Consider the following 26,174-nt stretch of genomic DNA (forward strand, 5'->3'; position numbering starts at 1 on the left):
GTCACTAGGCTGTCCTGGAACTCTTCCCAGAGACCCATTCTCTGGAAAGTCTCACTCTACCTTCCAGAGTTCAGAACCAAAAAGGAGGAAATGATAACATCAGATCATCAGAGGGAGAACAATGGAAATGGGAATTGCCACTCTACTGGATCCCAGTACAGATACTGTATATGCTTCACCAGTGTGGTAACAATGGTTTTGACAGTGGTTCTTCAATGCAAATCCTCAAAAAGATTGATAGGTAAATGAACATGGTTTCTCTGTGCTAGCCTATGCCCAGGTTACTGTGGGCAGCAGTACTAGCTACCACAGCATACCAGCATTCTGTCCTTAAAAACGTGATTAAACAACGTAAGAGCTTCTCCAAATTCTTCTACTCCCGAGAACGATTAGTATTGAAACTGTCTGATTGGAGGAGTCAGACCCTGAGGGAGGAGCCTGAAGGCTCCGGAGATCCTGGGGATGGGGATCATTCAGTTCCAAACGCTATGTTTGGGGAATGTGCTTCCAGGCTCCCTGACTCAGCTTTCACACTCCTTTTGCTAATTGGGCCCCATTGTACTTGCAAATAAAGGAAATGCTTAGAGACTGGTTAAACAAGTTTTACATTTGGTCTTGGGTACCTAATATCATCCTTCACCTAATATCATCCTTCGGTCAACACATTTATCCTACAGGCGTTTCATTTGTGTGAATATTTAGACATTGTGTGAATAGAACTTGTATTCAGACAACACCATAACATGTTCGATTTGAGTAATTTAAATTTTGGCCTGGGTGTGATAAGTGAATAATAATGAGGGAAATCCATGCAGTCCAGGAGATTGGCAGTCCAGCACGCTAATGTAGGCATGCTTCTTCCCCAGGTTCCTCAGGATGAGTGGAGTGGATACCCAGGGGATAAGGACGAGGAGATCCCGTGTAGAAGGATGCGCAGCAGCAGTTATGTGAAAGCCATGGGAGATGACGAGAGTGGCGACTCAGACACCAGCCCTAAGACATCACCCCAGAAGGCAGTCCGGCCCGATGCCCTGGTCCTCAAATCAGTCCTGCATAGGCCCCATATAGATCCCCAAAGGTCGGTCCTCCTGAGCAGGCCTATGTTCATGTTTAATGCCTTCTTGTTTCATGAGGCTTGGATTTTGTTATTGAGTTGACTTCACAAACTGTTACATCGTCATTACCTTACAATAATGGTGTAGACGGAACAGAGGGAATGTTGAGATTGTGTTCTACTCATGAGAGCTCCCTTTTGAATTTACCTCATACGATTATTCCTTTTAATAGATGCTACAAAGGGATAACGGTTGCTTTTGAGTGATACATGTCCATTAGGGATTGTGTGCCTTTGGTAAACATTTGCTGCATCACTAAAGAAAGATTTACTCTCAAGCTTTTCCAGTTAAGTAAAGCTTGATCTTGACAAAAATTGTAATGACAAGTGTATAAAATAATCCTTTTGGTTCCAGCAGCCAATATGGCATGTGGATTATAAAATAAAAGATAGTCCCCATTTCAAATCTTGACCCAAACGACCAACTAAAGATGTTTCATTTCAAGCATTTAACCCTTTTGCCCCAGGCTTTCTGCTCGCAGTTTTTATCCCCTAACCACAGACTGTTATCTCCGCATCCAATCAGTCAACAAAAAAATGTGTTGGACGTTATTTGTGTCTTCCTGCTGTGTGGTTGTTGTCCTAGTACCTGCCTCTGTTGCCTCTGTGTACAGTGTAGCGTCAAGCTTTTATTTCTTCCGACCAGGATGTCTCTGTGACCTCTGTCTGAGGTGACAGTTTTCTGAAGGGGACATGCATTATTTAGACAAGACACTTGATGTTGCTTGGCAACTGAGGAAGAATACAGTCTTTTTTTTACCATATGAGTTTCAATGCACTTTTGACAACCTTTATTAATGCATCAAAGTCAAAGGGTGCTGATTTGAGCCTTTCCAATTGGTTTGGTGCTGCTTGTATGTGGAGTATTGGATGCATGTAATATCAGGTAAAGTATGCTCTGTTGAATGCCACAGTCCAATGACGGTGTCAGTTGCTGACCTTTTATTATCTGTTACTTCAATATTTGCCCAACATCTTAACCAGCCAGTGTGCCTCATGTTATCACAGCGCTGTTGACTAGGCTGTGGCAACACTGCCACATCTCTCCAATGAGAGAAATGATGTTCATAGATAGATAGATTGGTTGTAGGCACAAGGAAATGTTTCAAAATGATGCATGGTTACTAATAAGAGACACATTTTTTAGATGCAACAGTGTTCAGAGACTTGACATTTGGCATGCGTGGTAATGTGCATATCTGACTCAGCAAGTACAGGAATAGGTTACTATTCTATTTAGATTTTTTACAATTTTGTTCATGAATGACAGGGAAAATGCATCAATTTGGTAAAAAAAAAAGTATCAACATGGTGTTCTGCCTGTATTGTACCTTTTTATACTGCATCTTTGTGTACAATTAGGACCACATTGTATCATATAAGCCTTTATTCCACTGAGTGACTGTTGTCTTGCTGTTGAATAGAGTCTCTTTGTAGCTTCCAGTCTGATTGTGACCCAGTGGATGTCTCTGCTGTCCCTCAGAGATGTTCTCCAGCTTATTGTTATTCTGGTCTGCCTCACAAATCGCTCTTCCAGAACAGGACGGATGTTTGTTTCTGGAAGGTTCAGAATGCAGGCCGAGTCACAGTGAACACTGCAAACCTTGGGAGGAGTCCGGCATTGTAGTTGCTCACCACCACTCCAACTCTTTCTCCCTTTGTTACTAGAGCTTATTCAGAATTCCTCCGGGACTACTATCACTTTCTGCTTTTGTCCCCCACACAAATCAAGCCTCTTGTTTCCAGGACTCCACTGGAGAATTTAATCATTCGTTATTATGGATGAGCCAAGTGCATATTGTTCCCCAAATAAGTGACAGAAGCAGCCTGTATAAATGGTGGGGATGGTGGGTAAAAATGGTGAGACAAATCACCCATCACTTTGGGTTTGTGGGGGCTGTGGACTGCATACTGTATCATCCCAGTTCAAAGTTGATCCCAATAAGGCGGCCGGCTAATGTGGAGAGATGAGTCACTCCTGTGCTAGGGTCGAATTCTCCACGCAGAGAGAACCGAGGCCATGATGAACACAGACACACAAACAAATCCGAGTTGTCTTTTTCATGCGCTCGTCCTCTTGTCTGTCTCTGTTCAGCCAGAGCTACCACTTGCAAACCACCAGAGACATGCGTCCCCACCCCAGCGTCACCCTGGACCCCGCCACCACCTACAACCCCCCTCAGTTCCGCTCACGGAACCAGAGCTACATGCGAGCGGTCAGCACCCTCAGCCAGGCTAGCTGCGTCAGCCAGGTGAGTCCTGCATAGGCTTTTCACAGAGAGAACCTCCTCCTACGCTCTCGGAGGAGAGGATTAGAAAGGATTTCTAGGTCCCCCCATGTGGATAGACACAGTGGAACCCTCAGTTGTACCTACGATGAAAGCTTATGAAATAGCATAGAAACACATACATTTTAGATGTGAAGGCATCGCAACATAATGTTTGTTGACTCGTTGTATAGAAATATCTTGAGGTGGACAATATGTAGTATTTTGACTGTAATTGGTTACACTTTATGGCAGCACACTTTATACTTTGGATGCTAAGAATCTCATACAGCCTTTCAGACACTGTTTGCATGCAGTTATAATGTTTCTATTGTACTTAAACAATATTTTATGCACTGCTTGATGGACCAGTATAGAATAAATTGATTCAGTGTTGGTCTTGCTCATACAACCTTAGGTTGTCAGATCAAGAATGGACAAAACAAGTTGATTTTATTATTATGACCTGTGTGGACTCCAATGGAAATTCAGTCTGCATGTTGTTTTTACTGTTGTGCCGTTTCTGCTTTTGATTAGGTTCTTGAAAGGACAGCTGCTTTCCCATTTCCCTTGTAGTAAAATATATATTTTACGACTTACAGTTGGATAGTACCCAGTGAAACAGTATACAAAGTAATAAACTGTTTTTCTTCCTTTTTTATTTGGTTGTTATCTGCTTGTTCTTTTGTTTTGTTTTTGAGAACCTTTTAATGCAAAGTTCAAAGGTCGGAAATTGACAGTGGTATTTTGTCCATGCTAACACTCCTTCATATTCACTGTACAAAGGGCAAGAGTCAAAGTGAGAAAGAGAAAGGAAGAGGAAAAATTAAGGACTGCTATTCCTGTTTTTGTCTCTCAGGTGAGTGAGACTGAGATCAATGGCCAGTTTGAGTCAGTTTGCGAGTCCGTTTTTAGCGAAGTAGAATCCCAGGCCATGGAGGCCTTGGACCTGCCTGGCTCGTTCCGCACACGAAGCCACAGTTACCTGCGTGCAATTCAGGCTGGGTATTCCCAAGACGACGACTGCTTGCCTTCAATGACATCCTCCACTGTCACTTCAACTCTCAGATCCACAACAGGTAACAGTATGCCTAAAATCCCCCCCCAAAACGAGAGAAGGGTTAGAAAACATAACCTCATACATTATATACATGCGAACATACCTGACATACCTACATATGTACAGTGGAGTACCCTTGAGCTTGAGAGATGCTGGGTTGAATGATTCCAGTCATTTCTTTTGGCTACTGTTGTGTGTTGTCTGTTTGTTTTGCCTCCGCATACCCTTGAGTGTTCCGATGAACTTGCTTGCCACGTTCCTTTGCACGATCCACGCATCATAATCTGGGCTTCTGATTGGTCAGGTGCGGTGGTGCAGAGCTGGACCCTATGTAGAGGGTGGGAGGGTCTCACTCAAACCAGTCTGATGAGAAGTCACAACCATAACGCACCACACCAAAACACAACACAGGACATCCACAGTGACCTGACATGGCATGTGTTACAGGAACAGGAGCTGTTCTGAGCATGTGATTCTCTGTGGCATTATATATGTCGTGTGAGGAGACTGTGTGAGTCATGTAGGGTGAGGCTGAGTGAAGGAGAGCAGGTGTTGGGGGAATACTGACCAATCACAGTCTCGGAGCATTTGTTGACCGATCACAGTCTCAGAGCATATGTTTTCTGCTCCAAGGAGACACTAGTCCTCCTTCCCCTGCTCTTGTTTCCTTGATACACAGTCTAAACACAGCTCACACAACACAAGGGAAAGGGGAAAAAATCTAAATCCTCATTTACTCAACATACGGTAAGTGGTCAAACTCTGGAAAACACCCACTGTGCTGGTTGCACAAAGAAGCTTATCAGTTGAGTCAATAATCTTCAAAAATGTTGTATTCTGTTGCATAAAACCAAATAGCCTGATTGGTCCAGATAATTTGGGAAGCCTCTCGATCTACATATGGAACTGCTCCATTACTTAGAGATGTAAACATCTCCAAAGTTCCCTAGCATCGTGTTTGTGACAACTTAAAGCTAGGCGAAGCTTATCAACTTTTCTGGAAATACATAATTATGATTTAGCCAGATTTTTATTACCTTTTTTTTGTGAGACACAGACAGTTTTTAAACTAAATTGTCAGGAGTCTACCGGTTGCAACAGAGCAGTTGCTGGTTTTTAACATTCAGGTATTCATGGGTGGTTTTTATGCAACACATTACACAGTATCATCATCATAACATGAGCCTAACTGGTTCTTTGTGCAAACAGACCCTCTTTGATAAAATCATTTGGTGTATGCCTGAAAGAGTAAAGCTATGAACCCTATTGAAATACCATAATTAAATAGGAGCAATTTAACAAATATTATAACCTGGATTTTGATTTCTTGATACATTGATTGAATCTTTTTAAAATTGTCGACTGCTGTATTTTACTTATTTTCTTGGTTTCTTTCTTTTCTTGTTTTATCTGGAAATTTGTTTGGTTATCTTGTCATGCTCAATTGGGTTTGCACACTCAGAATCCCTCAGCCTACGATGTGACTGAAGTTCTGAGGATCAAGGAGTGCTCTCCAATCCCACTGTTTTACCTGCTGAAATTTCTCACCAAATAAGACCTCTGCTCCAATTCCATCTCACCTCCCTATTGGCCCACTAAGTCAGTTGGCTCTTAGACTGGACGTCAGTTCTGCTTAGGCCCATATGCTTTCCAGCACTGTATGCTTTCACTGCCAAATTGTGACATTGTTTTCCTGGTATTATCTGCTTTGGTGTTCTATTTGAAGCACTTATAGAGGGACATAGAGGCCTGCAATGAATTAATCCACGGTATTTTACCGGGAAGGACACTTACTGGCTGATATTTTGAAGCAAGCTCTTGCCCTTATATTGTAATAAATCCAAAGTGAACAGCAGGCGAGTCTAGTGGGCCCCTGAATGGGAAGGTATACCATGATGCCCTATTGGGGCAGAAGAGCAGCACCCCCTCTCCCTTTGACCTGCCGTCTCTTGAAGGATAACCAGGGGGACAGAACAGCTGGAGACCTCAGTGATGCCTGTCACAGGTATTTTAATGTCAACACGCATACATATATCTATGTATATGTGTGTTTTTACACTGCCTTCTCAGCAAAATCCAACATTTATAGCAGATAGCAAACATCCCGTTAAGACATAGTCCAAACAATCAGGGGTCCAAACAACTCACAAAACTCGAGAGGCTTTGAATTCCTTTGTTATGATGTACTGAATTAGTACCAGTGGCAGTGGGATGAATGTTGATAAGACCAAGCCTCGATGACTTTTGCGAGTTGTTTCCAGTGTCTCGATCTTTTAAGTGTGCTAAAATCACCTCATTAGTACAAATGTCTTGATTAAGCTGTACTGCCCAATCAAACTCGTAATGTTCTCATACCGCAATGCCACTGTCTCAGTACTACTGTGAGAGCAGTGTGTGTCTGCAGTATAGTTATGTTTTTTTTTTTTATCTGAATTTTTGTTTCCATGAAAGTTGACCTGTGTGTAGAACACCATGTGGCAGGGCTTTTCCCTTGGTGTGGAGCGTTATCAGCTGTCTGTGACTGTGGGATTGCAGCCTCTCCCTGGTGCAGCCCTATAGGGAGGAAACTCAACCTCCACAGGGTCTCACCACATGGTCCAGTCTGGATCTGACATGTTCAATAGGGTTCATATCTGCTTCCTGGCCCGATGACTTGAGTTGTGATCCTTTCATTGCCTTTCATCTTTTCTTTTGCACACATAAGAAGCATCCAATGAAAATGAGCACGGAAACATCCTTCAAAAAGAAATGTTTGGACAACAATGGTACTCTTGAGAATGGTTTTGTCATTTTAAACCAATTGGTAATGATGGCTTGTACTAGCAGCCAACAGGGTGTTCCTTTCTCACTGTGCTGTGCGTTGGAAAGATGAAAAGACTCTTGAAAGTTGCCGTTTATTGAGAGGAGTGAGAAGGCAGTGTAAAATCACCATGAGGAGCCTACAGTATGTGAGTCTAAATTCATCACTCTATTGGCTGAGTGAGCCTAGTTTAAGAAATGTACTTGAGATCATTTTTCTGTTCCTAAAGAAAAAGATGGTACTTCAGAGTGTCTTTTCCTATCTTTTCCTGAATTAAAATGGAAATTAAAGACACATCCATGACCATAAACACACCTATTACCAAAGATAAAGCACACAAGACAACATATTAGCATTTTTTTAAACGACAGGTTGAAAGCTCTGGGGCACTCTAATTTAAATCAAAGATCCAATTGAGACCCATTCAAAATCTTGCTAAGACTGTGGTCATTTTTTTTCCTCACATACTGTATGCTTTATGAGCTATATGTGTGTCCATTTTAGATTCAAACATGAGGCATCACTGTGAATTAACACTCCAGCTGTTCCATCTTTTTAAATGTCCATCTATTTGCATATTCAAATTTGTCTTCCAGAGGGATATGATGTGCTGGATGGCACCTCTTTACTAAACGAAGACATGATAGACGATGACGACGGAGCCAGCTCTTCTGCTTATGTGGAGCTGGAGCGCCTGGAGAGGGAGAACGCAGCAGCTCGGAGCCAGCATAGCACCAGTTCTACCGTAACCGCCATATCTGTCCCCCCGGCGTCCCCTCCGGTCTACAGGGTCCCGGCCCCGCCTCCCATCGCTGCCCCTGACCCCCCCATACCTCAGGCCATCCAGGCCTTCAAAGAGTCTGCCAACATGGTGGCCGCCTTCAACATGCAGTGGAAGGAGGAGATCTCAGCCATGCGCTACGAGCTGGCGGAGCTGCGCAGGGACGTGTGTGGCGAGTTGAAAACCTTCAACAGCAACTTCTTCAACTTCACTCAGTGCTACAACATGTGGACCCTCTGCCGAGAGACGGGCAGCGACAGCACCACACAAACTGAGGGCCGGGTGTCTGTGGGGATCCAGGCTGGTGCCAGTGGGCCTGTCAGGCAGAACACAGAGGACAAGTCCGTCATGTGCCAGCCGGAACCGGCCCCTTTCAGCATCATGGACCTAATGGACCCCCCCCGCATCGAGATCACAGTAGACACACCAGAGGGTTCGGGCAGCCCCACCAGCCCGGCCAGCCCCCTCAGCCCCCGGCCGCTGGAGGACTCCACGTGGGACAACAACAACAGGAAACAGAGGAACCAGAAGCGCTCAGATGGCCGCAGGAGTTCCAGTCTGGAGCTCTGGAGCAGGAAGTACACCAGTGGGCCCATGTCATACCTGTCAATGTCATTCTAATCATTCCCATTCTACATCGGGGAAACATAATGAAACCATCCAAAAGAACCAAGGAAGGAACCAGGGTATAAAATCCTGAACAGAGACAGGGAGGGCAGTGCTGTCTGTAGACATACCTGCATCTATGCAGACACATATATGTTAAAACTCTCATATAAGGAACTAAATTGGTAGTTACACTTTGGAATTGTTAGGCCATTATAAATTAATGCTTCGGATGGTCCATTTCGACTACTTTCCGGGGGAATGTAAAATATATTGATGCAAATGTGATTGAAATGAATCCCTAAGTGCCAATGAGTGCCCCCTCTCTATTGAGTCTATTGTATTCTTCTCCATTTTGTAGCTGATGAAAAATAGTCTCACGGCCACGAGTCAGCTGTTCTGTTTAAACTCAGTAGTGGAACCTCTCCACAGATGTTCACCAGTCTGAGGGGAATACAGGCTATTGTTGAGTGACGGAGCGTCACACCTTTCTGATCAGAGTGATGAGGGGAAGAACTGTGCAATAGACCGTTCACTTAGAAAACAGATACTGCAAATTAGCTGATTAATTAAACAAATAAAGCTGAAGTTTATTTAGCTACAAAATCTCAACACTATTATCAGTTCCACCACACTAATTATGGGGTGGGATGAAGTCACTAGAAGTCCAGATACTGTTCTCTCTGCTCTGCCTATGGGGAATGTAGGTTACGCATACCCATTCCAGTTTCTCCTCATGTAGAAACATTACCTGAAGCACCTAAATATACTAATGAGATACTGTGAATCATTTTTTAAATCTTAATTTTATAATGACCAAATCAAAACAATAGAAATTCTATTTATTAATAGCCTAATTAAAAATATATCAAATAGTGTATCTAATACTTCCCAATCCATTGCTTGTCATTTCGTACACATTTTTGTTTATTTTAGTACATGTTTTTGGTTGTAAGAAAAAAAGGCTTTTGGAAAGTTTTTGATGTTGGAAACATACCAAAGCTTTAATTTTAGTCTTGGGTCAACAAAGATTACCTCACAACACAATCAAATTGAATTTTAAAAAATTCAGTGAATTGGAAACATGTTAAATTTGGTGTGCCCAAAGTTTATGTTGTTTATCTTTAACATTGATCCAACATTACAATCTCAGGTCAGGTTCTCCACTAGATTAGGCCCAATACCAAACTTATCTATAACGAGTTATTCCATGACCAACCGTTCCTTGGTGTCCACCACAAGACAGAAGAGTAAACAGGTTCAGTTTCCATTGTCTAAGTATGAATGTATCATTTTCTTTTCTATTCCAGCACAAATTCAGCATAAATGTTTGAACTCTGTATGTATATAAATGTACTATTTTTGTATAGATTGAAAAGAATATAACATATAAATATTTGTATCATTCATAACACCATATTGTGTTCTTGATCTCACCTCAGAGGACTTAATTTAGTTCTAAATGGAACTCTGCACATTTGCACTAGTTGTTTTAATCGCTAAAACTTTTGTTTTCCCACTCAGTCATTCCCTCTGTGTTCACCATGTCATGCTGTAAGTTGTTCTTGTTAGTCTATGTCTGAGAGACAATCAGAGCCACTAAGGGGGGTTGTCCTGTCTACCTCTCCAACCATGACCCTAAAAATATAGTACCTGTCCCCTGAATGTACACACGCCTCCTTAACTAGTGAGCCAGGCTCCATGGAAACCTTACCGGGTGGAGTCCTCTATTACCTACTAAATTAGGCTTGCAGTGTTGTTATTCATTGTTAGTCACCCCCCCCCCCCCCCCCCCCCCCCCGCCGCCCCCTTCCCCCAAACACTCATGTCCTTCATTGTCATACCATAACAACATGGCGTACCAAAGTTATGGCTGGGGTCCAGGGAGTTCTCCAGGATGCGACCATGGAAGCATGTGTTCATTCAATCACAGCCCCGATTCAATGTGAAGCTTTTGAAGACTTGTTGCTGTCTGCAGAGTTGAGGGTTTAACTATAAGATCTCTCTCAAGTCATCTTGCACAACCAAAAGACAAAAGTGGAGTAACGAATGGCCCTTTGGAAGAATGATGGGATCAAAAACGGTTACATCAAAATAGCAGCCACATAAATAGAAGATACAAAAGATCTGACCAGTTAGATGTCCCTCTGCAAATGGAACTGGATATCCATGTCAAAGACTCAGGTCAAATACTCAATGTATTGGGTTTTGGCCTTGATGTGTGATGTCATAGCACACAACCTGAGGGAAGTGTCAAGGGTTTTTTGGCTGACTCTCCTGTGTGGCAGCACAGGTTCAACTCTGTCTATAATCTATGTTGTATTGGAAAAGTACAGCAAAAGAAGGAGAATTATATTACTGGGATTTTTTTTTCTCTCTGTCTTTGCAATACAGGAGGTACAATTATACTGGCCAACATCTAATTTTTGTTATTGGGCCAAAACAAAAATATCTTGAACGTTTCGGAATGTGTTCCTTAGTTAACAAGCCACAGGTTGGCAGACAATTCCTTGTCATGTCAGAGAAAGGCGTAAGACTGTAAACAAATCAGCCTAGTTTGCATTTTAATCTACAAAATGCTGATAAATTTGTTTTACGGATGATTTTGTTAATATTCCCTCTTTTTGTTTTGGAATGATAGGGGAGAATGCAGTGGCATCTCCTCTTGCAACCTTCCCCGTTTCCAGGGGAGCTTGAACTAATTTAAAGGTGCTGAATCGATGATAGAGACAGGTCAACTCACGATGTCTCAAAAACTACATTCATTCATTCTATGCAAGTCCTTTGTTCTATTGTTTGTTTGAGGTTCGGTTAATAATTGCAGTTGTTCCGTTTGTGTCCACCCTGTAAGTCACCAACACTGGGAAGCACGCAATGAATCACCAAGTGAATTTTCCAGAGACTTTAAAAATAGCTAATCTTTTGCATGATCCTCAGGCAAGGCTAAAACACATTTAAATTTTATATGATCTTGTTCAGATAAATTAGTACATCTTTTTATTTATACATTTTTTAGTTGTTATGACCACATACATAAATGAAACCGATGTTTGAGCTTCCTTAGTACGATGGCACAAAGCTGAGAGTAAACGCATCCATTAATTTATTAATTATGCACTCCTCCAAACCTTTTTCTTAGTCACATGACTCTATTGCTCCAAGTGACGAGAATGTAAGTGTCACATGTTCATATAAAATAACTCACATTGTAGAATTTGAAATGACCGTGGAGCAACATTCTACATATTATTCATTGTAACTAAATGAATCAAAATAACATTTGGTAATTGAAAAAAAAATCCTAATTGAAAAACATTTGTTAACTGAAACATGTGAATCACTTCAAAACCTTTATTGAACTCATGTAAGGAAACTCACCCATAGATCTATCAGCTTGATATACAATTTTTACTTTTTTGCCAAAAACGGCTATTACATTCCTTAAATTCTAATATAAGTGTAACAAAAACAACAGCTACAAATATAATACATTGGCTTTGAAAAGATGTGACTAGATAAATGAAAAATCTATCAAACTTGAGGCTCGTTTTCACTGTATGATGCAACCTTTGTATCATGACAATAGATGGGACCATGCCGAAGATAATGCACTTTTTCTTTTTTTTTCACAAATCATACGGGCAGAGTTTTTTGTTTACATTTTACCATCTTACAGAGATCTGACCCAACTACTGTGCGGCCATTTTGGTGTCCATTCCTGTAGATCTTGTTTTTGGGATTGGATTCTGCAGTTGGTTTTGCAGTGATGTAAAACTTCTTGAATATAAATTATTTTGTACCCCTCCTGAAATATTGTCCTTTCATACTTATTCCAGAATTCATAAGGGAAATGAGGAGGGAAATCACAAGTTTTAGAGCTATTAGACTGTGATTATTGTAAATCATGCTTTTTTTTACAAAACTTAAAAAGATGAGCTGAAATTATAGTATATTTTGGCCTGCAAACCTTTTTTTTTTCATGTATTTGCAGTATGTGATTATATATCTATAATTTTATTTTTTGCTTATTGTGATGAGTAATTGCGAAATGTCAGTTTATTAGAACTTATTTTTGCCTTGTGTATTTTTTCATAAATCATATAAAAACAATGAAGCAAGATTTATAAGTTTTATGATCTTATATGGATTTGAATGATTGTGTACTGTCTCAATTCTAAGAGGGATCATAGCTTTACAACGGCAACCAAAACTCCAGAATCTTTGACAGAAAACAAAAACTATTTACTAAAATGTATGCAATGTATTTATTTGGGTGTGCTTTTTCATGAGTAAACACATGATAAACATCAGCATGGCCCAGGCACAGTAACTATAGGTTTGATCCTTTCAGTATGCTTCCTTTTGTACTAAGCTATCAACCCTTTTTTTGTTTTTTTATTTTAATTTTTTAGGCGCCCGTAGCTTAGCTGGGGGGAGTAGAGTGTACGGTAGGTCTGGTAGGGGACCATTTTCTTATACCTTTTTTTATATGTTGTTATTACATTTGTTCATACCATTTTGTCCCTCCTTATAATATTGGAATGAGTTTGTAAAGATATATGTCTTCATATAGTTTTCGACAATTTACAGTAGCATGTTTATATATTTTTAAGCGTCATCATAATCAATAAGCTGTCCATAATGGTACAGATCACATTTCTAAATGTTACACAGTGCTATTGTACTTTGCCAGTGCCGCAATAACTCCCCATGTGTCACATTGGCAACATTATTGGCAACTAAACACTTTCTATGTGCCATTTTTTTAAAGTTAAAACAACAATGAAATACCATTCCATGTATTTTGCACATTCTTCCCATGTTCAAAAGAACATACGATATATAGAAATGTGCATGTAAACTGAAACAATTTCCTGGACATCTTTGTCTCATAGTATTTCAAATGTTTTGTTTGTTATTTCTCAATGTTATTGTTCAGTACATAACTATTATTATTATCAATATTATCTATTATAGTTTTTTTGTTAGTTTATTGTTATTATGATTATGATTATTATTGAATCACCTTATTTTAATCACTAGTTTCTTTTTCTCAAATGTTTCTTTGAGTTGAAAAGAATCAGATTGGAGTAATATAGTGTTAAGATTTACATTTACATTTAGTCATTTAGCAGACGCTCTTATCCAGAGCGACTTACAGTAAGTACAGGGACATTCCCCCCGAGGCAAGTAGGGTAAAGTGCCTTGCCCAAGGACACGTCATTTTGCACGGCCGGGAATCGAACTGGCAACCTTCAGATTACGAGCCCGATTCCCTAACTGCTCAGCCACCTGACTCCCAGTGCTGGTCCGCAACAAGGCAACATAATGACTTTGTCCTACAAACCAGTGACAAATCAATGCTGTCCTCTGATCCACAGTAGTAAATCACTCTGGAGCTCCGAGCTTTTTGTGGTTTGGTCACCCGTCACTGATTGGCAACACCAATACTGGACGTTGTACTTGAACTTATATTTACTTTCAATATTGATAGAATGACATGAGGAAAAACAAGTTAATATGTACGTGGTAGTGGCACAGCAAAGTGCATTAACAGCGCATCAATCAAACATTCTAGGTTTTCTGAAGCATACAGTACAATGCAGGCAGGTATAATGAACTAGAGGATGTATTGGAGTTCAAAGACCTCTAGCTATTGATTTGTAAAGGTTTGTTTTAGTCCATACCTGTGATTAATTCACTTGTGCATCCATGAGGGCATCACCACTGTATGTATATATGTATGTGTATCCTGAAAGAGGATTACTGTACCAACACTGAACCCAGCATGTGCTGCATCTGCTGGTACAGAACACACTTCACTCTCTTGTTGTTTGTCCTTTGCAAAACCATCCATGAATTCTTCCACTCTTTCAATCATTCATCCTCTAGCTCACAATAACTAAATCACTTATTATATAGTAGATAATTAGCATGATAGGCCTTGCTCTATGACTCTAGGCTACTTATTTGGAACACTGGGGGGCAAAAAAAGTAAACCTTTGCTTAAGTTAGCTAAGATGTGTTTACAGTTATATATAGATATATAGATAGATATAGATAGATATATGTATCTACACTTATGTTTATCCAGATAAATATTGAAGGATTTTAACTGATTAACTTTAATAACTTATATGGTGCTCCATCTATTTGCAACTGGTGATTTTAAATATGATCAGGCGGCAATCCATAGGACACCGCTCATGCTATCTACCGCCCTCTGGCCCACTGGGCCAGTCACTCATACCATATCATCAAGCCACAACATCCTAACCTGAGAGATAGCAGGCCCTCCAGCCTTAGGGACAATCAAAGTGCACAGCTGTGACGGGGGCCACAGAGATGGAGGGAGTCCAGTGGAGAGGAGTGTCAGGGCAGTGACAGTGGTGTTCTCTTGAACACAGGGAGACCAATCAAATGAGATGAGCAGTGACGTGATGCAGAGAAAGCGAGTGACAGAACAATGACCAAACTGAAAACCAAATGGTATAAGGTGACACTTTACCTGAAGTTCATTGTACCATAAATGCTACTTTATAAAAAAAGCTATCACACAAAAAGTGTGTTTAAGACTATTTAGAACACATGGTCATTCTCATTCGTACCTTTTGTTTTTATAACTAAGAAGTTTACATTCGTATGTAAAAAGCAATGGATCTTCAGAACTGTAAAGTTTGACCTTATTTGATGAAGTAGTATCTACAGAAAAATAACTATTTCATCAACTTGAAAGTAAATCAAAACACGTTTTATGACCTTTGGTTAGATAGTATAATGTGTCTTCTATGCCCATACAGTTTTGATGTTCAAATTGAAAATTCTGTAAGCAAACTTAAGATAAGGGAACCCAGCACGTTCTGGCCTAAGAGTGGACTAGCTTTCGTATTTCCATGTCCGTGCCAATTGTATCTGTCGATGAAAAAGCCGAACGCCCACAGAAATAGGAGAGAGATGAGCAGACAGAGGAGACAAATGAGAGGCTCTGATGTCACTGTCTCTCTGTGCTGTAAATGAGCTACTCTGTCTTTGTCCTCTCACTACAATCTGTCTAATTTAGTCTGTCTCACTGCCTTCTGAACCCCGTGCCCCTCTTCAGATCTACATGCTGAAAAACCACTGCATCTTCTTGACAGTTCGTCTCAGTCCAATTCCACTCTCACGTTTATCTAGGCAGGCTAGTTTATTGGTTGGTTAATTCAATGTTTGAATGTTGTCTTGTCTGTCCTCTTTCTCTTGATTTTCCTCAGCTTATTTGCCATCTCTTCTACACGTATAGTCACTTCTCAAAAAATAATTACTTTACTTATACATTTTATTAAAGCTTATTTCATTTAGTAATTTAATTTATTTGCTTAATCTTTTATTAATTCATTTATATTACCTGCCTCACTTATAAGAGTTGTGTTTTTCTAAATTATTACAATTATTCTATTCTGAAATTCATATAGCCGCTTAGCCAATTTTGAACATAAACACAAACAAATCTGAATTAAAATCTAGCCTCTTATTTAAATGTTAAATGCAGTGCTTAAACTTTTGATTAATTTACTAATGAAGTTGTTTTTGGCCATGATATGATTTCTGATATGATTTCTGTCATTATGTGTGTATGTATGCTGTTTCTAATCAGGACAGAGCTGATAAGGCCTGGATGACATGGCATGACTCTCTCTATGTCCTCATCCCCTACCAACGTCACTGTTTGAGTCTTAATGTACCTGTTTACCATCGAGCTGCTCTCTGAACAGTCACAATGATGATGCTGTTAAGCCTTATGTTTCTGATGGGGGACGCTGACCATCCCCTCGCCTTAAAGATCTCGCATTTATCTGTTGACGTCGCTGTCTTCTGTCCATGATTGACTGACATGATTGAAGGGTCATGATCAGCGCGCGCGCGAGAGAGAGAAATGCACCTGGCCTGTATGTCCTCTGAAATGTTTGTCTGTGACTCTCTCTGGAATGTAATCCCCTGCAAGTGTTGGCGTGCGGGCATGGTAGGTACGGTGAGGTGGCAGTGCTGTATGTGTGCACGAGGCTCTCCTCTCCCTCCACCTCCCCATGCTAACGGGTGTCGCCTGCTCTTTCCAGGGATCCAGTTTCGTCTCCCTACGTCCTGCAGTGTCGACCGGGCCCAGCCCCCTCCAGGTAAAAAAAACGGTCTCGATTGAAACCCCCCAGACGCACACGCATACCAACACACACAGTTAAAACTGGCTTTCTACTCAAGCCATTAAACAGCTAGATATTGTCGTTGAGTATTATCGGTGGATTAAGGTCCTTAAGCTTCTCACTATCTGTTGTGTTTTATCCAGGCTCTCCACATGGCAGAATCACTGTGTTAAAGGCTTGGGTATTTTTTTTCCTTTTATTTATTCATGCATTTCGATGGTGGCCGCAGTACAAAACAAAAAAAAAACAACAATAATGAAACAAAAAATAATAAAGGAAAACATTAAGATAGAAAATGAAGAATTAAAGGTGGTAGAAAAGTGTTAAAGAAGTGTGTGTGTGTGTGTGTGTGCGCACACACAGAAATATGTATACATGCGGTACATATTCCCATACACAAACTGTTGAACAGGTAGGAAATATGTAGATTACCGTACACACACTGTGTGCTGATCAGAAAGCTAAAACAGCTTCCAAGTTGAGATACAAGAAGTTCAGCATTGAAATGTACCAATGAAAAACAAGACATGAAGCCTGCTGCCTGAGTCACCATGTCATATTCAATTTGGTATCCACCCACTGTGTCTGGCTAAAAGACTGCAGCCTTTCAAAGTTTGGAATTAAGTCAGATCCACACAGGCAATATGTGGAGTTGCATTCATTTCAGATGGAGTTTCTTGACAATAAATAGCTAATTTGCTTTGTAGTTTGTTGTGTTTTTTGTTGTTCTTTTAAATAACAACAAAGAGAGGATTTAAAGAGAGGATGATGTTCAGGTTCAATCTCTCAAGTTGGTTGATTCATGCTTTCATCAAACAATTTGTAGTTTGATTGAAGAGGGTTGGACAGAGTTTACCAGTGGATTACAGTGTGTGTGTGTGGCAACCTGTGTGTGGCAACTCTGGACGAATACGATTATTCCAAAATATATTCAATGTTTTGGAATAATGGATGAACAGGTAAGCAGTGTGTGGGCTGAAAGGCGGAGGGAGTGAAGGAATCAAATGAATGAGTGAATGCTTATGCATCATGACAGTGGTGATGCTCACTTACACAACATTTTTGTCTATTTTTGTAACTGCTGGTGAATCACTGTCTTTTGTGCTCGGTGACTCATCTCATCAGTTTCATAACATAGTGTTCTGAAATGATGTTGGGTGCACCAGACCCCTTCCCCTACACCTGAAGCTCTCTCTCCTGTCTTCTCTAGTGTTTGCCTGGTGGGGATCACATCACTTTTTCTTAACTCTGTGTCTACAGCACCAGAAACAGGTTTCTGTCCATAGAGAGTTACATACATGTTTGACAACAATGTCAATTGTGTCTGCCTTATGCAGTGCACTGTAACTTTGATGATCTTTTATCCTTTGATGAGAACTCAAGAAGAAGAAAAATGTTCAGTAGGTCAATATCAGATCAGATGCACTTGGCAATCTGTGACAAGATTCTTGCTCGTTTGAGTGTGAACATATGATCAACAGGTGAGAATTTACATAGTGTTTAAATCAAATGTGGCCCAGTGTTCTACCAATGCTGTTCCTGCCTGCCCTCCCTCTGGCTTCTCTCCTAAACCCAAGCAGTTCAGAGCCCTGTCCATCTGGATGGATTAGCATTAGATTTTCATTTGCACTTGAAAGGAGTCTGTTCTAGCCCGCTGCTCAGACGCAGGTGTAAACAGAGCTGCTTGTTAGCCAGGAAGATACCGTCGGTGTCAGCCAAAAGTCCAGCTCAGCGAGATTCCCTGAGTGTCCGTGGCTGGGTTCTGATTGGTCCTTTCTCCTTTCTGCGTCTTTTTACGTCGTCTCACGTCGCTAAGCGATGAAAAACAGGACGGAGGAGTGTGACGTGTGGGAGCATGCGCCCAGAAGCGTGTGCAGGCGCGAGCCTCCTACTGACCCCTTGGCTTTCCTCCGGGTTCCACATTCTGAGTCTTAAAGCTCTGCTGTTATTTTCTGACCCCCCCCCCCCCCCACACCCCATCCCAGAGGTGACATACGCCCCCGGCTACACCAAGACCCCCCCACCTGTGCCGCCCAGGACCACCACCAAGCCCGTCATCTCGGTGACGGCGCAGAGCAGCACAGAGTCCACCCAGGATGCCTACCACGAGGGGAGGCAGCCACGGGGTGGCGTCCTGTGGGCTGGGGACGGGCTGGCCCGGAGCGCCTACAACTCCACTGACAGCCTGGACAGCGCCAAGGCTGTCACGCTCGCCATGGAGACGGTGGCGGCGAGCAAGCGCCACGCCTCTACGGGCAGCCACATCTCCGTGCAGACGTGCGACAAGGCGGTACTGGTTTCCAAGGCGGAGGAATACCTCAAAACGCCACGCTCCTCCATTGGCATACAGGTAACACACAGCCGACGGGCACAGACAGACTGACACATACGAACATATGGCTACACCAAACTACAGAGACAAGCATACATGCCCAGATACAGTCACACACACACACATACTCACTCACGGAAGTGAGTATTCAGACCTCACCCTCACACATGCACACATCCGCTTTCACACACACTCATTCATTAAACAAAGTCTGCTGTGAAGAGACCATCTCAAGCTGACCTGCAGTGGCCCTAACCAATCAGGATTGACCTGCAGTAGCCCTAACCAATCAGGATTGATGACTGCACGGTGCTCCAGCCATCAGGCTACCCAGGGAGCCAGAAACAGGCTGGCAGTTTAATAGAACTCACAGCCAAACCACCTTACCTACTCATGACTAATAGTGAGAAATAGCCTTCAATGAAAATATTTCCCCCGTGTTTATTTATAGTTGTATTGCCGTGTGATTGTGTTATCTCTTTTACACAGGTAACAAATCAACCCTAATGAGGGAAATGTCATTACTTCATAATAATAATTAATTGTTTAGGATTCCTTTGGTCCAAATGTTGTATTGCACTTCCCGTTGCTTTCTTATACACAGGAAATATATATATATATAATATATTTTTAGGTTACTTTTCTTTCCTTTTCAACTACACAGTATAAAGGATGACTAGAAAGAAGTGCATCATCATCCTCATCTTCAACCATACCATCATCATCAACAACATGACCAAACACTCATCACCTGGTATGACCGCTCCTAAATGTTAGTCGCCTAGGACATAGCACCACTTCATTATTCAAATGAGTCCAAACATTGTAACTACTATCCCATTACATCCATGAAATGAAAATCCCCAGAGCAGCACAAATTCAAACAATGCCCGAGGGGTGGTGTTGTACTGTTGATAAAGTAAACCATGCATAGAGAAATGGGGAGGGGCCGTCCCATAACACATCACTCCCAGGGAGGGGTAGCCGTTTACTGGGGATCAACAACTCTCATGACAATCGCCTGAAGGGCTTTACTCCACTATCTCCATCCAATAATGTACACACCATTTTCTCTCTCTCTCTCTCTCTCTCTCTCTCTCTCTCTCTCTCTCTCTCTCTCTCTCTCTCTCTCTCTCTCTCTCTCTCTCTCTCTCTCTCTCTCTCTCTCTCTCTCTCTCTCTCTCTCTCTCTCTCTCTCTCTCTCTCTCTCTCTTTAATTCTCATTAGGTGGAAACTGCAACAGACTCTGAGTCAGAGAGTAAAGGTCTTCCTCAGTACCATTCTGTAGGGATACAGGTGGAGGATGAGAAGCGGTAGGGGGCCCACACACACACCACACACACACCACACACACACCACACACACCACACCACACACACACCACACACACACCACACACACACCACACATACACCACACACTAATAACTCCATTATCCTAATTGTTTCAGTACTGTACTACCAGGTTGTGAAACAGCAACTGTTGTCTTTACTGCCAAATGTGTTGGGTTTTGTAGATGGTATACGTATGTGTGTTGCATTTCAAATGCGTTTGTCTTCTCATTTTTCTGTGTGGGTGTGTCCCTGTGGTGTCCATTTGTGTGTGTTTCTGAGTGTGTGTCCATCTCTGTGTGTTTGTCTGTGTGTGTGTGTGTTTCTACGTCGATATGTGCTTTCATTTGTGTCTCTCAGACACGGTAGGTTCAAGCGCTCCAACAGCGTGACCACGGCCGTGCAGGCGGACATGGAGCTGGAGGGCTTCCCCACCATGGAGGACAAGGGCCTGCAGTTTGGTGGGGGCTTCCAGCGCCACTCGGAGCCCAGCACGCCCACACAGTACGGGGCCGTCCGCACCGTGCGCACCCAGGGCCTGTTCAGCTACCGGGAGGACTACCGGCCCTCCAGCGGGCCCCCCAGCCCCCAACCCGAGTCGTGGCTGGGGGAGCCCAGCCTGGAGGGGGCAGACGCAGGCCGAGCGTCCCCCCTTCGCAGGGACGGGAGCTGGTTCATGCAGCTGCTCCACAACGAGACCAAGAGATTGGAGGGATGGTGCAAAGATATGGAGAGGGAGGCAGAGGAGCACGACCTGTCGGAGGAGAGTGAGTGTCCTCTGCCGGGTAAAGACATGTACTAGTGTACTAAGTAGGGGCTGCTCTTAGGGTGAATGTCACCTCGTAATCCATTAACTGATCAATTTTCCAATCATTTTGGCATTTTAAATGAGTATTAACAATTACATTTGTAAACCGTAATTCTCGTATGTGGACGTAATACCCCAATATAACTAACAAGCATGTTTGTTTTGGTTGATAATAATGATTGTTTGTTCCATGTTAGTCTCATTAGTCCAAGCTCCTGATGCTGGACTAGCTTTATGCAAAATTCAAATCATTAATGATTTATTAGATCAGTGATTAATTTGAGTGTGCCAATATTTGAGTCAGGAGTGATGTGTTTGTGCATGTGTATATGTCTGTGTATGTGTATATCATCCAGTCTTAGGTAAAATCAGAAGTGCAGTGGGCAGTGCACAACTTCTCATGTCTCAAAAATTCCAGCAGTTCTACTGGCTGTGTCAGCAAAATCTGGTAAGTGTCCAGCACAAACCTTAGAATGCTGTGCATTTGTGTGTGTGTGTGTTTGTGAAAACATACTGGACATGCTATGTATGCTTTGTTAAAGTACAATCCAGAACCTCCTAACTCCAAAAAACAAGTCTCCCTGGTTTGAACCAGTTAAGAAGTTTCCAACTCTGAAGAAACAAACTACTGGACCTGATGCAGCAGTAACGTCTTTCACAAACAGTCAGTCAGAATCGATCTGGATACAAACCTTGTGCCTGTATTGACCCCATCACTGAGCAGGATGGGAATTACAATAGGAAGCAGAGCTCCTGCGCTCTCACTGTCCTTTAATGCGCCCAGACAACAACTGCAATAGGACGTGGGCTTCTGACTGCCTTTTATAATTAACTTCACGGGCAGCCAGGACATTTTCATGTTTTCATAAGATCTAACACTAGTTACCCTGTAGAGGTTCAAGCTGTATGGGGTAAGAGGGGTTATTCATGACATATGGGTGAGATCCTAAAGTCTGTACTACAACCTTGTTTAAGAGGAACTGATAATTTTTGATCGGTGTGTATGTGTGTTTGTGTGTGTGTGTGTGCGTGAGAGAGGAGAGAGAGAGAGAGGAGAGAGAGAGAGAGAGAGAGAGAGAGAGAGGAGAGAGAGAAAGGAGAGAGAAGAGAGAGAGAAGAGAGAGAGCGTGAAAGTGTCTCTTCACACAGTGTCATTCACATGCTTACACAGCAATTTTCCTTTTTCGGCGAAAGGCATAAAGTTAAAGGAGCGTGTTGTTGAGCCTTCTCTCTCTCCATAGCGTGCGCCACCCGTCTGTTGAGTATGATACCTTAAAGCTGCTGTTTTGCTCTCTTTTCTGTGGGCCGTGGGCTCTCTCTTCCTTCTCCTCGGAGATAATGGAATGATGGATGAAGTCCCACACTCACTGTGACAGGGCTTAGATTGCTCTGAGCTCTCAAACGTGTCTAAGTGATCGAGCAACACTCAGACACCTAGCGGAGAGAGGAGGAATGGCAGTAACGTTACTGTCCTTCTATAGATCAGCCTGCATGGTGCAAAGTGAGACATTCAAGCCTTGAACTGGTAAAGAATGACATCTAGTGGTTATTCTGTATAATACAACTGTTGCAATGGTGGGTGTGGGATTGTAATGGCAGTCTAAGCTAAAACAAGACTATTATTTTAAGGATTCTTATATCAATCTAACTATATTATATTGTAACTATAAAATACCTACCTGCTACTACCAAAGCTTCAGGAGAATTAGATAGACACCAACTCACCTGTTGTTCTCTGCCTCCCCCCACCCCCCTTCCTAGGACCCCAGCGCCATGCCCCGACCCACTTCTCAGGATCTGGCTGGATTCTGGGACTTGTTGCAGCTCTCCATTGACGACGTCACTGCCAAATTTGACGAGCTGCAGCAGATCAAGAGCAATGAGTGGCGACCGGTGGAGAGTCCGGAGAAGAAGGTGGGTGGCAGTGACTCAGCCATGCACCTGGTGCCCCTACTGGTCTCCCCTGCACTCATCCCTCTCTTCTCCCTCTCACTCAAACTGTCTGTGAGCCAGCTGCTAACGCAAAGAGGATAAAACAAAGAGCGTTTCATGATACCCAAGTGACCAACATGTTGCTGTGGCACACTGGCAGAGTGAAGAACACCAGTTACCCCCCCAGTTAATCCTGGCTCCTCCGTTCTCCTCCCTCTCTCGCAGGAGAAGAAGTGGCCGCCGCCCCTGCCAAAGAGGCCCCCTAAGGGGCGTGGCGGCGTGATGCGGGAGCGCTCCCTGGACCTCCAGGACCGCCAGCGGCAGGAGGCCCGGCGACGTCTGATGGCGGCCAAGCGTGCCGCCTCCTTCAGACAGAACTCAGCCACAGAGAGGGCAGACAGCATCGAGATCTACATCCCCGAGGCCCAGACCCGCCTTTGAGGTCCGAGGATATATCCCCCACCCCACACCGCGTTTTTCCCCTCAAATGTGCTCCCCAAAGTGACCCTCCCTCTACACCGGCCCTCAGCCAGTGGCCTCACCCATCTCCCTCCACCCATCTGCCTCCACCCATCTGTGCCAGCATCTTTCAGTTCTCTCTCTGTCACTCCCTGCTCACAGTTCTGTCCATTCCTCGCCGTTCTATGGTTGGACCCTCCCAATGACGCAGAGGGAATGTCTGTCACCATGCCAACGAGCTGCCACTCCTTTCCCCTTTAACAGAACTAGAATATTCCATTCAAAATTAATTTAGGTATAGATTACAGTTACCAAAAAACTTACAGTGGAGTTTTTTGGTTTGGTTTTCGCTACAATCACCCTGAAGAGCTTTGTTTTCATCATCATTGGTGAGCCTCTGGGTTAGTAAGGGTTAATCTGTGTTATTCTGTTTCCCCACCATGTTCAAAGGGAATCACAAAGTGCAACTTTTTCTAAAGAATCTCACCAGCAACAGTGGTCTTGGGCTGAAGCACCTTGTGTAGAGGCCATCACAGTGTTAGCACTGAGGTGATGACTCACTGCGGCGATAGACAGACAGCACTTAGAGTTTGACAGTTAAAGGGGGGACACGGGGGGCGGGGGCAGAGGGAGAGTGATAGACAACTGCTATTAGAATATGTGTTGCTGTTGGGGGGTGGTGGAGTCATCACATGTGATGTTGTTACACAGCAGTCTCCTGGTGGAGGCCATCGTTAGCCCTGGGACACACTCACACTCACCAATTCTTACTGGGCTAGCGGCAGCCATAGACTAAGGTTGCTGTGAAATGAGATCTGAACAAAAAGACTGACATGCAGTTGTTCAGCATGTTATGGTAACATGTTTTCAAATTGTACTGTTTCATTTACCATTGCAGTCCATCGCAAAAAGGTCACACAAAGAGGAAGTGATTATTGAGTCTGAATAGATGAATTGTGATAGAATGCAGTTTTGAACCTTAAATAACATCCATGTTTGTATTTCCAAGGGAAATGTAGTATATGACGCTCACTTGATATTGTTGCAGTTGAATTGCAAGGACGGATATGAAGAATTTATAAATATGACTAACATTCACCTAGAGTATTCCATATGCAGCCAGCCCATCTGTGTTTCATTTAACTCTTTTACGGCATTCTGTCATATTCTACATTACAGTATGTGATTGTAAAGACGACATTGAAAAAACATCTATTTTACACCCAGAGACCAAAATCCAACTCCTAGTTTAGCTACAATTGTGTTATGTTGGTTGTAGAGGTTCTATCCTACTACATGTACATAGAAAATAAAACAATATGTAGGGACCACATGCATATCTGGCACATAATAGTAAAGTATTTTACATCTGTTTTGGAACTACTGAAGCAGTCTAGGACAGACAGGTGCAAAAGACACTTTAACACTATTCAGTTACTAGTAAATGGTGCTGCTTTTTACTCTAAAACTATTGTCCTTTACCCAGTCCTATGTGCACACACACTCCAGGACTTTTTAAATAGAGATTTACTAACATGGTGCCCATTTTATCTCTTCAGAACTTGTGGTGGATTGTAACTTGAGCAAAAAAAAAAAAAAGGCAAAAAAAAAAGCAAAAGCTAAATGTTTTCTTTTTTTCCTAAATGTTATAGAAAGAGTGAAGTATAGGAAATGTTATTTTAATATCTGACAGTAATGTGTTTCTACCTGTCTCTAAGCTGGACTACTGGACCACCCACAGAGTAAGGTGGTATTGATGTTTTACTGGCGTTGCTATTACGTCACTCTGACATTCCACCAACTTTAAACTGAAGACAAAACTTGGCCCTCATCCAGGCAAAGAGCTGATTGGCTCAATATCCAGTACTGTACCTACCCATTAACACTATACCAACTAGTCTAAGAAACTGATAGCTGTGTTCAATTTCATTTCATGTCCATATACACATCCACAGATGATTTGGGCAAAACCCCATTTGACATAAAGTAGGTGATTCATTGTAAAACATTGTTGCCCACGATTTGTAGTACTACACTTGTTATCTGGTGAGGAATAGTGGTCTGTTAAAGTCATAGGAAGGTTGTTGAGCTGACAAAGTATCATGCGGTGTCTTTGTTGACTAGAGGAGATGCTGTCTGAGGTAGAACATTAACTAGTGTTTTAAATTGTCAGACAATCTACAGAAATGAGACAGGTGGTCTCTTTAGAAATCACTTCCTGCTTCGGTAGTTTGGGTGCATTAATTTTGTGTGGTGATGCTGTGTTCGCTATGAAACCCTTACTTTACCAGACGGCCTTAAACACACCTCAAAGCAAAAACACTCATGAATGTAGTCCCTAACAATGCAAAAAAAAAACAAATATTGAATAAGATGTCTAGGTGCTGTCTACGAGTCTAATAGTATTTTGTTACATGTTTGGTTTTAGTAATAAACATCATGCACACATGGCAGTGAGAGACATTTAGCTGGAAATAGAGTAAATGGAAACTAGCTGGATACGACCTGGG

The 26,174-nt window shown here is 42.4% G+C and overlaps 1 protein-coding gene across 2 annotated transcripts in view; it reads left to right on the forward strand.

The window, feature by feature from the left end:
* Positions 1-23,646, forward strand: part of dlgap2b (discs, large (Drosophila) homolog-associated protein 2b) — a 30,575-nt gene extending 6,929 nt beyond the window's left edge. The window contains exons 3-11 of one of the 2 annotated variants that reach the window (XM_067241371.1): positions 867-1,078; positions 3,210-3,366; positions 4,241-4,460; positions 18,788-19,152; positions 20,362-20,447; positions 20,826-21,232; positions 21,630-21,721; positions 23,035-23,187; positions 23,431-23,646. In XM_067241371.1, coding sequence (XP_067097472.1) covers positions 867-1,078; positions 3,210-3,366; positions 4,241-4,460; positions 18,788-19,152; positions 20,362-20,447; positions 20,826-21,232; positions 21,630-21,721; positions 23,035-23,187; positions 23,431-23,646 — 1,908 coding nt within the window. Of the gene's footprint in view, positions 1-866; positions 1,079-3,209; positions 3,367-4,240; positions 4,461-7,837; positions 8,644-18,787; positions 19,153-20,361; positions 20,448-20,825; positions 21,233-21,629; positions 21,722-23,034; positions 23,188-23,430 lie in introns of those variants that run through there. The other variant, XM_067241370.1, reaches the window with a different exon arrangement.
* The last annotated feature ends 2,528 nt before the right edge of the window (positions 23,647-26,174 follow it).

The sequence above is a fragment of the Osmerus mordax genome, chromosome 8 (assembly GCF_038355195.1).
Source record: "Osmerus mordax isolate fOsmMor3 chromosome 8, fOsmMor3.pri, whole genome shotgun sequence".
Lineage (NCBI taxonomy): Eukaryota > Metazoa > Chordata > Actinopteri > Osmeriformes > Osmeridae > Osmerus > Osmerus mordax.